Raw genomic sequence first — 13,524 nt, 5'->3', positions numbered from 1 at the left:
CGATATCATAATCAAAAATAAGAATGTAAAATATACTACAAAGTACTCAAGTTAAAGTATTGATACCACATTGTAGAAATTATAAAAAGTACAAAAGTATCAGCATAAAAATACTCAAAGTACCAAAAGTAAAAGTGGTAATTCTGCAGAATAATCAGCATGATATTACTGGTTTCTAATGACTGATGACTTTAATATTGCAGCTAGTAATCTGTAATAATACATCATCTTTTATTATCTGATTGTATTTAGTTTTAATAATCTGAATGTATGAAGGAACTAAAGCTGTCAGATAAGCAGCAAGGTGGTTGCTGAATGCAGCTTTTGGAGATGATGATGAAGAGCATTACATGTCATTTAGCTATTTGGAGCAGAATCTAATCCATTCAGGAAATCATCCCCACATTCTCCTCACTACCATCAGCTGATGATCCTGATCAGACTCAACTGGTTCTGGTTCTCTTCACAGGAGGAGACTCTCCGTCCTCCACAGAACACAGAGACACTGAGGAACCATATGACCAGAACCTAAACCCAAACCCAGGATAAAGAGGCTGAGTAAATGTGGTGTTGAAGGTGTGGAGGTGGATCAATACGTCAGAGCAGACTGTGTAGAAGGACAGAGAGCCAGCAGGACAGTCCACATACACTGCTACTCTACCAGAGATAGAGGAGGAGGAGAGAGGGAGGACTGTTCTTCTGTTATTGTGCCAGACAGAGTAACCAACATCAGAGCAGTTCAGACTCCAGGACTGATCATTACATCCAAACACACAGTCATCTCTGTATCCTCTCCTCCTGATTCCTCTGTAACTCACTGATATCTCAACATCTCCTCTCCTCTCAACCTCCCAGTAACAGCGACCAGTCAGACCATCTCTACACAGCAGCTGAGGACAGTCAAACCTCTCTGGATGATCAGGATATGGCTGATCCTCCTTCAATAATGTCACCTTCCTGTTGTTGTCAGACAGTTTGAGCTTTCTGTTCACTGTGTTTGTGTCGAGTGTGAGTTCACAGGAATCTGACAGAGAGAAGGAGATACAACAGAGCTGCAGTTATTAACCAATCAGCACTTTGATGATGACATCAGAGGGTTGAATGAGTGATGTCACAGTTCCATGAATGAAATGTGAAACAGACTTACACTTCCTCAGACCTGGTGTCAACCATCTGACTCCAGCAGGCTCCACACTGAAAGGAAGAGGGGGGCGGGGGGTGTATTACATCACTTTCACACATTATACACTGATGAAGGAACAGTCTGAAAGCTGGAGAAATGCATTTCAAAAGTCTTGTTCTGAGGTAAGTAGGTTCAAGGTCCAGTTTTAATGTACATGGACCTTTCTCTGTAGAGATTAAAAAAGCTTGTAAAATATCAACCCTGTTGTCCATAGTCAATCTATAAACATCAGTTTTTTTCAGAACAAACTGGGCTATTACCACATCAATCAGAACATGGTGTCAACAGCATAAAAAATCCATTTTGCCATGTTTTTAGTTATTTTTGTGTTTAGTTTAATGTAACATATCAGGCCAGGGGCGTCGGACTGGGGGTAAAACCAATACTGATTACCAGGGCCCAAGGGGAGCGAGGGCCCTTGAAAAGTCTGGAATATATTTTATTTTACCTGGATATTTTTATTTCCCAATAAAATTTCATAATGCATGTCAGATCAAATGTAAAGTTAGTGTATTGGCTGAATAATTTGGTTGATTGACTCACTACATTTTGTATACAAAAAAGACTACCTAAAGTCTCAATCACCCGTTGCTAATGCACCAAATGGTTTAGTCCATCTGCACGCATTTTGTTTATGTTAGTTCAGTTGAGCATCTGGTGGAGCGCAAACTTCTGATGTCTTTCTCAAAGAAAGCCAAATCAGGTTACCAAAAAGAAAGGAAATACAGGAGAAGGAGAGAAGGAGATAAAACAGAATGAAACAATTGGTAACTGACTTATTTTCAAAAAAAGGTGAGCACAAACTAGAAAAACGAAATCCATGGTGCTAAACTGCTTGAGTATCTCTGCGACCATTAGTGCTAAAAACTGAGACAACCGATTGAAAGAACAGAACATGCACTTTTGAATGATAATTTGGTTATACATGTAATCTGAGGTAAAGGCTAAATACATAAACACTAACAATGCTGTTTGCATACAACACACCATTGTAATAGCCTAATTTAAAACATGTTTAATTTTAAATTAATAGGCTATATAATGTCTATAATTAGCAGTAATAGGCTAATCAGTGTCATAGGTAGCTCGGTAGCTCATTGGTAGATACATATCATGTCAACATTATAGTTATGTCAGATTTAGTAGAGGCAGATTAACATTAACATTGTGAAACACATGGCCCTCAGTTTCAGAAACTGTCACAGAGTGGAGTAGCAACCCCTTATCCTCCTCTTTGGATTGGAGACAAGGTGAGCGTATATCAAAATTAAAGCAAACCATGTTTTTCCATTTTGACTGAAAGGTGTTAAGTAACACTAACATCTTAGTGTGTGTTATTATATTATATTTACAATAAGGATAATAGGTTAATATCAAATGTATCCTTCATAGAGAAAGATGATAGAGAAGATGTGATTGAGGATGATGGGAGTGAAGACAGCAGGGAGCTCTGAGCACAGTGTGGAAAGGAGAGATGAGGAACTAGAAAGTAGGCAGAGCAGTGCAGACCAGTTTTTGCCAGAGGATCCATGACTATGGCCAGATAAATTAACAGGTGATTAGAGAGACACCATAGTATGCAAGTTGGCAAGTAAAGGTACAGAGAAAACAAACAAAATGTAGTAGTAACCACAAGCAAGTAGGCTAGAGAATGTTGAGGAAGGAGGTTTGAAATGTTGTGTTATCAAGCTACTCTAAGCATTACAGTTAATAGTTATTACCCTATAAACATCTAGGCCTACAGATTCATGTGTACAGAGGCCTGATTATTATTTATTTTATTTATTTATTTTTTGGGGGGAGGGGGTTTTGAGGAACATGGGGGCCCATCAGGACTGCCTATGCATAGGGCCCAGGGTCTTGTGCTACGCCCCTGTATCAGGCTATGAATGATATCTGAACAATCCCCTTATTAAAACCCTTCAGAATATAGATAGGAGTGAAATTGGAACAGTTGATGTGTGTAAGTGCTGCTGAAGTGAAGATTTGTGAACCCATTTAGAGAAAACATCCTTAAAGATATGGATTATAAAATATTAGACATTACAGGTGAATAAAAACCTTTGACTAACAGATAGAGCACATGCCTCTTCCCAGGCTGATTACTTACATTAACATATATATGTTTGTGTTATAAGTTTTTTGAAATGTTATGTTTAAATATGCAAATGAGGCATTATCTAATGCTAACTTTTAGTGAATTTAGGAAAAAGTTCAAGGCAATAGACAAAGTGTAAAATGAACATGTTAATGTGTATTTTGGATGTTTTCTTCCCAATAGTCTGAAAGAAGACATGGCAAAATTGCCCAAAATCTCAAAATTGAAAAATGATGGTTTATCTTGGGATGTCTCCCCTTAATGAAGAATGAGCTAAGGTTGCATTAATATGGATGGGGGTAACCCTAAATTGGCAATATGATAATGAATGAACTAAACATAGTTCATCAATTATCATATTGCCAACTTTCAGTGTGACGACCTCAGCAAATTGTATATATCCTTAGGGCAAAAGGTAAAATGTTATTTTAATGGCACGGGATCAATAAAGTCTCATCTTTATCCACTTTAATACATCATAATTTACTCATTAATTTGTGTTATTAATCTAAATCTGCAAAGTAACAAAAGCTATGAAATAAATAGTGAAGACGTACAATAGGCCTCCTTGACTTTGAATTGTGGTTGAGTAGAAGTGAAAAGGGGAACATGAGAACACTCAATTAAAAGTACCTTACAATTGTCATGAAGTACGTTATAGTTATATTCCACCGCTGATAAAATCTAATGCTAATATATTGTGTAACAAGCCTAAACATTACAGATGTGTTTTAATCTGTCAACTGCTCGGACATGCCGCTGTCTGTGCTGATGTACCGTTACCGGTTGAGACACAGATGTTGTCCGTTCTGTTACCTGTTGGGACACAGATGTTGTCTATACCGTCTCTGGTTCTGGCTCTTACCACAGCCACAGTGACTCACTTTCAATACAGTGTAAAAAGCTACTGAAAATAATGTCCATCTGGCAAACATATCCGCAGACCTTTTTACTGTGACCAAATGTTTTGTAGTTCTTAAAAAACAAAACACCACTAAATGTTGAGATAAAATGCGTTGTAACTCACATTACTGAGATTGTAATGGGTATAATATAACAACATCTTATTAGTAGTCAAATATATCCTTTATATGTTCATCCAGTGTTTATACCTGAGAGTTTCCAGTCTCCAGAGTGGATCCTTAAGTCCAGCCAACAGCAGCTTCACTCCAGAGTCTCCTGGATGATTGTAGCTCAGGTCCATCTCTCTCAGATGGGAGTGGTTGGCCCTCAGAGCTGACACCAGAGAAGAACAGCCTTCCTCTGAGATCAGACAACCTGACAGACTGCAAACACACAGAACAACACATATCAACATTACTGGTAGCTCTGTGATTCCTGTCTGATATTTCAAGTACCAAAAACAGAGTTAAATGAAAAAAACTTAAAACATGTTCATGGGAAGAGATTGAATCTAAATAAACACAACTGTTTGAAATCATACAAGCAGAGACAATTTGAGGCATGTTACAAGTTTATCGAATTTATTTTTATTATTATATATAATATATATATAATATATAATATTATTTATTTATTGAATCCTGACCTGAGAGTCTCCAGTTTACAGTCTGGACTCTGAAGTACAGCCGACACAAGCTTCCCTCCTGAATCCTTCAGGTTGTTGTTACTCAGGTCCAGCTCTCTCAGACTAGAGGACTCTGAGCTTAGAACTGAGGACAGAGCTGCACAGCTTCTCTCTGACAGGTTACAGCCACTCAACCTGGAAAGACGATAATGAAGAAGAAAATAAGTTGAAAAGACAGCAGAGCATTTAAGTTATGATATTTGACTCTAACTATTGCTGTACTTACACAGCTTTTTTGGAGGCTTTGACCACTGGCAGCAGCCTCAGAAGAGCCTCCTCTGAAGCACGGTATTTCGTCAGGTCAAACACGTCCAGATCTTCTTCTGATGACAGTAAGATGAAGCCCAAAGCTGACCAATGAGCAGGAGACAGTTCAGCTGTGGAGAGACTTCCTGAACTCAGGGACTGTTGGATCTGCTCCACTAGAGAACGATCATTCAGTTCATTTAGACAGTGGAACAGATTGATGCTTCCTTCTGCAGACAGATCCCCATTGATCTTCTTCTTGATGTACTCAACTGTTTCCTGATTGGTCTGTGGGCTACTTCCTGTCTGTGTCATCAGGCCTCGTAGGAGAGTTTGATTGGACTGAAGAGAAAGACCTAGGAGGAAGCGGAGGAACAAGTCCAGGTGTCCATTTGGACTCTTTAAGGCCTTGTCCACAGCACTCTGGTAGAACTGTGTTAGTTTAGGTTTTTCTCTGAAGAATTTAGACAGCCATGATGATGTTTGTTTTCCTGACAGCAGGTTGAATCCAGAGTTGGTGAATGTCAGATGGACATGAAGAGCAGCCAGAAACTCATGAACACTCAGATGGACGAAGCTGAACACCGGGTCTTGGTACAGTCCACTCTCCTCTTTAAAGATCTGCATGAACACTCCTGAGTACACTGAGGCTGCTGTGATATCGATGCCACACTCTGTCAGGTCTGATTCATAGAAGATCAGGTTGCCTTTCTATAGCTGCTCAAAAGCCAGTTTTCCCAGAGACTCAATCATCTTCCTGCTCTCTGGACTCCAGGGTGAATCTGTCTCAGCTCCTCCATCATACTTGACGTTCTTTTGTTTGGACTGAACCACCAGGAAGTGGATGTACATCTCAGTCAGGGTCTTGGGCAGCTCTCCTCCCTCTCTGGTGTTCAACATCTTCTTTAGAACTGCAGCAGTGATCCAGCAGAAGACTGGAATGTGGCACATTATGTGGAGGCTTCGTGATGTCTTGATGTGGGAGATGATTCTGCTGGCCTGCTCCTCATCTGTGAATTTCTTCCTGAAGTACTCCTCTTTCTGTGGGTCGGTAAACCCTCTGACCTCTGACACCATGTCAACGCACTCAGGAGGGATCAGATTGGCTGCTGCAGGTCGTGTTGTTATCCAGAGGCGAGCAGAGGGAAGCAGATTCCCCCTGATGAGGTTTGTCAGCAGCACACCTACTGAGGTGGACTCTGTAACATCAGTCAGGATGTCAGTGTTGTGGAAGTCCAGAGGAAGTCGACACTCATCCAGACCGTCAAAGATGAAGACAACCTGGAACTCTTCAAACCTGCAGATTCCTGCTTCTTTGGTTTCACTAAAGAAGTGATGAACAAGTTCCACCAAGCTGTACTTTTTCTCTTTCAGCACATTTAGCTTTCTGAAAGTGAATGGAAATGTGAACTGGATGTTGTGGTTGGCTTTGCCTTCAGCCCAGTCCAGAGTGAACTTCTGTGTTAAGACTGTTTTCCCGATGCCAGCCACTCCCTTAGTCATCACTGTTCTGATTGGTTTATCTCTTCCAGGTGGGGTTTTAAAGATGTCTTTACATGTGATTGTTGTTTCTTCTCTGTCTGGTTTCCAGGATGCTGTTTCAATCTGTCTGACCTCATGTTCAACATTGACCCCTCCCTCTGTGAGGTAGATCTCTGTGAACATGTTATCCAGAAGGGTTTTGTTTCCTGCTTTTGCAATTCCCTCAGACACACATTGGAACATCTTCAGTAAGTTGGATTTGACTTTTTGCTGGCATGCAGCAAGAATCTCTGAATGAATAAAACAATAATATCAATGAGGGTTTGTTCTGGTAAATTTGAGTGTGCACATTTCTGTATTCATGAAATCTATTCAGCCCATTTGACGACGAGGTCCTGAGTAAGTTAACTATTGTAAAATGACCAAGTATTCCTCAAAAACAACTGATATGTTGGGTGAGTCAGTCATACATCTTTGAACTCTTTATTGTCCAAATAAACCAGAAGGTATATGACTTCATTAGAGAGGAAATCAATATTCCCCAAGCAGTATCTTACAGTGACATCAGTATGTGCAAATTTTAACCAGCTGAGTAAACAAAAACAGTCCAACTTTGTTTCATCATTTTTTGTTCTCTGAGACACTTTCAATTTCCTTTACCTTGTGAATGTTTGGTAGCTTGTTCTGTTGTTGTCAACACAACATATGTATCTTTGTAGATAAGAGGTAGACATTGGTAACAAAGTTAATGTTTGTTGAAGACTGTGATATGTAAGTTTATGTTTATGTATGTAAGATATGTATCTTTCTTACATCCATTTTTTTTTAAACTCATAATGATTATGATTTACCTGCAGGTTCTGGGATGTTGACTTCTCCATGACATAATAACTTCTTCACTAGATCATTTCGATTGATATTCATTAAAACTTTTCTGGTCACATTAATAGTTTTTATACTGTAGGTCTGGAACACCACATCCACTGTGTTCTCCCTGTTTTCATTCTCCAGTTTACTCTTTGGGATTGCTGGGAAGTCATTTAGGACTCCCTGCAGGTGCCACTTAAATTTTCTAAAGTCCTCATCTCCCAAGTCTTCTAAAATTCCCAAGACGACTTTTTTAGGTGTCTCCATCTTTTGTCCCTGCAAAGATACAAAAGATACAAAAAATAACACTGTCACTTAGCGTTTAAAAATACTCGGATTATCAAAACAGACCAGTTTTGTAGATTATGTTATGACATTTGTGTAAACAAATAATAATTCAAGATTGATTCATGGATCCTTATATAATGGTAGTGCCCATATTATGACAAACTCTCACACACACTAGTTTACCATAATCTACTCTCTTCCCAAGAACTACTTACATGTCCCTCGTCTGCAGGTATACCACGCAAAGTGTGCCCTCGTTTAGAAGAAGTCTCCCTGCTAATCCTGCCTTGTAACTGACTGATATTAGACAAACAAACAGCTATCTGGTGTGAGCCTTACCTAGCTACTGAGCATGTGCAACTCACTACATAGATGGTAAAGAAGTACAATGTATCACTCTGTTGCTAAAACAGAGAGCTGAACACAGGCGGAAAAGAGGGTGAAAAGCGATGTGCTGCAGCGATGTGCAGTACAACAAAAATATAGTGTTTTTTGAAAATTAAACCATGCTAAAACATCCACATCAATACAAGTATGAACCTGAAAATGAGCATAATATGGGTTCTTTAATAACCCAAAAGGAAAGATTCTGCATTAATTCTATTATACTTCAGTGTTTCATCTGATACAGTGGATCACTGTATCGTACTATTGTAGGCATTGGATGGAAATGTTTGATCAGCTCTGGAGGGGTTTTCTTCTTACCTTTCAGATAGGAGTTTTTCAGTTATTGTTCATTACTATGCTCCATCCCCTAAATCTACAGTATGTCTCAAGGTTCTGTCCTGAGTCCAATGCTGTTTGTTTTATACATTCAGCTCTGGTTTCTCTTGGTCAAATAATAATTAATTTAAAAGATATCTTTACAGAATCAGTATTGACTTTAGTGTCATTGTAAGTAGATATAACACAATTGTGTGCTACTCTATGGTGCAACATAAAAAACATAAAATAATAATTGATGTGAATATTTCCTCCTTTCTTAACTACTGCAATTCTCTTTTGCTCTGCCTTAGTAAGCCTTCCCTGAATTACTTGTAAGTGGTCCAAATGCTGACACCAAACTTTAGACCAAGCCCTTTAAAAGGTCTCATGTTACTCACCCTGCTTGACTCAGGCTTACTCAGTCACCATGGGAAAAGTTGCCATGCTGTGGTGGTGTGAAGCACTTGACCCCAATTGGATTACTAGGGAGGGTTGGGAACCGAAGAGAGGTGGTGTGAGCCAGCCACCGGAGAGCAAAGATGGCAAGTGGTTATACCCACAGAACTCAACAGGGAAGATGTTGAGGTGCATCATGGAACCCCCAGACTTGAGAGAAAAACATTGAGATAGCTCAGACAGACAGTCTTGGGGCCAGAGCAGGAGGGATGTTAAAGACTACTGCTGATGATTTCTGTATGGCCCACAAAGGCCCCCCATAAATCAGTCCTGTGTTACTTCAGTACTGTGTAGGTTCACCCATGGACCAGGTGGCAATTAATGTGATGGATCCAGTTCCAGCACAGGGAACCAGTATGTTCTAATCAGCATTAACTCACACTAGAGCTGGCCTATGGACAACATCCCGATTTCACCCATTGTCATGGCTAGGCCTGAATATGTCAGACAGTTGTATGACCAATTGTAGACGGCCTACAGCTTGAGAGGTCATCTCGCTGCCGAAAAGGCCCACCAATGTAGCAGCAGGATGTTCTTCAAGGAGAAGTGGTGGCACTGCTAGGTGCTAAAGTGCTGAGGAATTCCTCTACAACTCAGAGCACTCCTCTGGCAACTCCGCAGGACTAATATGGGAGAGACTCTTGTGGTAGTTCATGGGGGAAGAGGTTGCTACTAGAAAAGGGAAAGGGGCAGAGAAGGGGAGATATAGTTGGAGGGAAAAGACCAAAAAAGAAAGCCTTAATGGAGACACGTTTAAAATAACCCCCAGTTATCAGCTAACTAGCTAGTTTCGGCTACCAGCCTTTTGATTTTTTTAGGCACTCTTTCAACCCCGTTATCCCTGCTACCACTTCTAGCCACAACCATCACAAAAGAAACTCCATCTGAACGCATCATAAAGTCAGACCTCTATTCATGTGATGTCGGAATAATGGGAAAAATAAGTTCCAGACTGGGAAAATTCTCCACCACACTTCCTAAAATCATCTTACCAGCCATCACATCCAGTACACTTTCCACCTTCACCCCTCTATCTCCAAATCAAATTCTTACTTTGATTACCTCTGCCCAACCCCCTGCCCTGATTTAAATCAGAACCCTGCCCACTCAAAACTGGGGTTCCTCAGGGATCAGTCCTGGGTCCCCTCCTCTTTTCTCTGTACACCAACTCTCTCGGGTCTGTCATTCACTCGCACGGCTTTTCTTTTCACAGCTATGCAGAAGACACTCAACTAATTCTCTCCTTTCCGGAGTCTGAAACTCAAGTAGCAGCACGTATCTCAGCCTGTCTGACTGACATTTCTTCTTGAATGTCCACACACCATCTGAAACTCAACCTTGACAAGACTGAGGTAATTTTCCTTCCAGGGAAGGGCTCTCCTACCCAGGACCTGACTATAACAGACTTCTAGAAACCAGAGTGTGACACTTGACCACCAACTCTCCTTCACTGCCATCAGAAGGATACGTCCCCTTCTAAGGCAGAAGACGGCTCAGTTCAATTCAATTCAATTTTATTTATAGTATCAAATCATAACAAGAGTTATCTCAGGACATTTTACAGATAGAGTAGGTCCAGACCACATTCTATAATTTACAAAGACCTAACAATTCAAGTAATTCCCCAAGAGCAAGCATACGTACATACATACATATGCGACAGTGGCGAGGAAAAACTCCCTTTTAGGAAGAAACCTCAGACAGACCCAGGCAGGGGCGTAGCACCAGACCCTGGGCCCTATGCATAGGCAGTCCTGATGGGCCCCCATGTTCCTCAACACCCCCCCCAAAAAAAAAATAATCGGGCCTCTGTACACATGAATCTGTAGGCCTAGATGTTTATAGGGTAATAACTATTAACTGTAATGCTTAGAGTAGCCTGATGACTTCAAACCTCCTTCCTCAACATTCTCTAGCCTACTTTACTGTGGTTACTACTACATTTTGTTTGTTTTCTCTGTACCTTTACTTGCCAGCCTGCGTACTATGGTGTCTCTCTGATCATCTGTTAATTTATCTGGCCATAGTCCTGGATCATCTGGCAAAAACTGGTCTGCACTGCTCTGCCCTGTTTCCAGTTCCTCAGCTCTCAGTTCCACACTGTGCTCAGAGCAACGCTCATGCTGCCTGCTGTCTTCACTCCCATCATCCTCAATCACATCTTCTCTGTCATCTTTCTCTATGAAGGATACATCTGATATTAACGTCTTATCCTAATTGTAACCTAATATAATAAAAACACACTAAGATGTTAGTGTTACTTAACACCTTTCAGTCAAAATGGCTAAACATGGGACTTCCGGTGACGCCATGTTTTGAGATACACGTGTCGGGTGTTTGCTCCCTCAAAAGTTAGTCGTGGTTAGTTATTTTGCAAAGTTTATAAACATTTTGAATGCAGCGGGAACAATCTAAGTCCTCTGAGCAACTAGGAGTATGAATAGACCGGCTAGAAACACCGGGCAAATACAAGAATCACAGGAGAAACACCAAGGAAAAAAAGGAGCGCCGCCCGCATTAGCCGAGACAGGCGACAACGAAGGTATGGCGGAGATTCTCCGGGAGCTGAGAGAATTAAGGAAAGAATCTCAAGACTCGTTTACTGAGACGAAAGCATCGCTTTCCAGGCTAGAAGAATCAGTAAAAGACTTGAAACAGCGAGTAGGGGTCCTGGAGCAAAGAACCGCAGAGGTGGAGGACAGGGCTGGTGCCGCGGAAGATATTAGTCGGCGCCATGACAGGGTGCTCCGACACCTGTTGAGACGGGAGACGGCCCTCATTGACCTGTGTGACGATCTTCAGAACCGTATGCGCCGTAACAATCTGAGAATTTACCAGGTCCCTGAAGAAAGTGAGAGGGGTGATATGGCGAGTTTTGTGAAACAACTCATCAAGTCCACGCTGCAGTTGCCGCCGGACTTGAACCTACAAATTGAGAGGGCACACAGATCTTTGGGGCTCAAACCAGCTTACACTTACAATAACGAGCGTAGGCGGCAGGGCCTACTGTATACGTCTCATCTCCGTTTTTTCCTGCATCCACCGTGTGTGTTTGTGTGTGTGCGGGCGCGTCAGTCGCGGGGAGAACTGAGCAGTCCCGCCTGCTGCAGAAACCCGACAGGATCTAAACTGCAGCCGCTTCAGCGACTTTAGAGTGAAAACATGTTACAGTACATTGATGTTAAAATGTCTACAGGTTGGCAGGACGGCCTTAAATGTTTTGCACGGTCTTTCGCTGTACGTTTTGTTGGTAACTTGTCCACACCTCTTCTTTCACGCGAAAGGGAAACACAGCTGTCTGAGGTCACATACGAACCGAGACAAGCGGACCGAGCGGTTCTGATGTTTTTTCATGGACCATACCACCCCTAGTTACCACCTTTCACTGCAAGGCACTTGCTTTTATCTGACACACAGTCATGTTTCCATCAATGTATCTGTATGGGCATTTTGAAGTATTGTATTAGAAAATGTTGATGGAAACGGCAAAATTCAAAAAAAAAAAAAAAAAAAAAAACTTCCTCAAACTCACAAAAAAGGTTTTATTATTTTCCATGTTTTTTTGTCTAAGTGACTGATGGTAACAACAGTCTTTGACATTGGTCCAGTATTAAGTGTAAAGAGTTTCAGAGAAAGCAAAAGTAAAAGTAACATCCCATGAACCAGTTGGTTCAGTGTTGTCATGCAACAGCAGCACCTGATGTGTTCTTCATATAAACCATGTCAAGTTTAATTGTGTTGATCTAATTCCACAATTATTCTCCCACCATTCTCAGCCTGCGGCGGCTGCCTCTCAGCGGTTAGGTGACTGTTCGAAGCATTTGATCTCGGTCCAATGGGGGCGAGTTCTTCCCCTGCTTTGTCTGACAGAAGGGTGTAACTTTGGCTTTAACATCTTTGAGATCTCCAATTATGTAGGGGGGGTCCCGTTACATGTCTGCCCAAATAGACTGACATTCATCTGCTGACCACCTTATGCTTTAAGTGAAAAGAAAAGGCCAAAGCCTAAAGAGAGAAGAGAGCTGGTTCATACAGTCATTGATGATGTACTCAGTAAAGAGCATGGAAGGCCTGGAAGAGCAAAGCTGCGGGAGGTTGCCAAGAAGATTGTACAGCAATATCCCTGTTCTTTCCAAGCTCAATGGAACTAAAGTCTTTTTTTTGCTGGTATTAAATTATCCGATGCACGCTTTCTTAGATATGCTGAATATAAATGGCAAAATGATGATGCATAGTTTTAAATTATCCTGCAAGGAATTGTGTGAAGGCATTATATAATTTTCTTTCGTAAAGGACGGTCCAGTGTATCCTATGTTAAAGGAGATTACAAATTGAAGCACCATATCCTTATCACTTAGAAAGTTTCTCTACTAACTTAACAACTTTGAGAATCCTTGGATAATTTCATCTTCTTTTAAAAAAACACAGACAGACAGACACACACACACACACACACACACACACACACACACACACACACACACACACACACACAGAGTGCATGCTAATAGACATGTGGGCTGAAAGCTACAACCCCTTGATTCAAACAGAAGTTTTGTGTTCCACTTTTAATCTGAGCTCGTCAGCTTGTTTCTACATAGATATGTTGTG

General features: G+C 41.1%; 1 protein-coding gene across 1 annotated transcript; it reads right to left on the bottom strand.

Annotated features, from left to right (window-relative positions):
- Positions 1 to 443: 443 nt before the first annotated feature.
- LOC114563293 (protein NLRC3-like) lies at positions 444 to 9,048 on the bottom strand. Its single transcript, XM_028590138.1, is given in 7 exon segments — positions 444 to 1,024; positions 1,148 to 1,194; positions 4,394 to 4,567; positions 4,831 to 5,004; positions 5,096 to 6,887; positions 7,557 to 7,740; positions 8,941 to 9,048. Coding segments are annotated over 7 exon segments (3,060 nt in total).
- Between the last annotated feature and the right edge of the window lie 4,476 nt (positions 9,049 to 13,524).

This window comes from Perca flavescens, chromosome 10, assembly GCF_004354835.1.
Source record: "Perca flavescens isolate YP-PL-M2 chromosome 10, PFLA_1.0, whole genome shotgun sequence".
Classification (NCBI taxonomy): Eukaryota; Metazoa; Chordata; class Actinopteri; order Perciformes; family Percidae; genus Perca; species Perca flavescens.
This window is presented reverse-complemented; position numbering and strand designations above follow the sequence as displayed.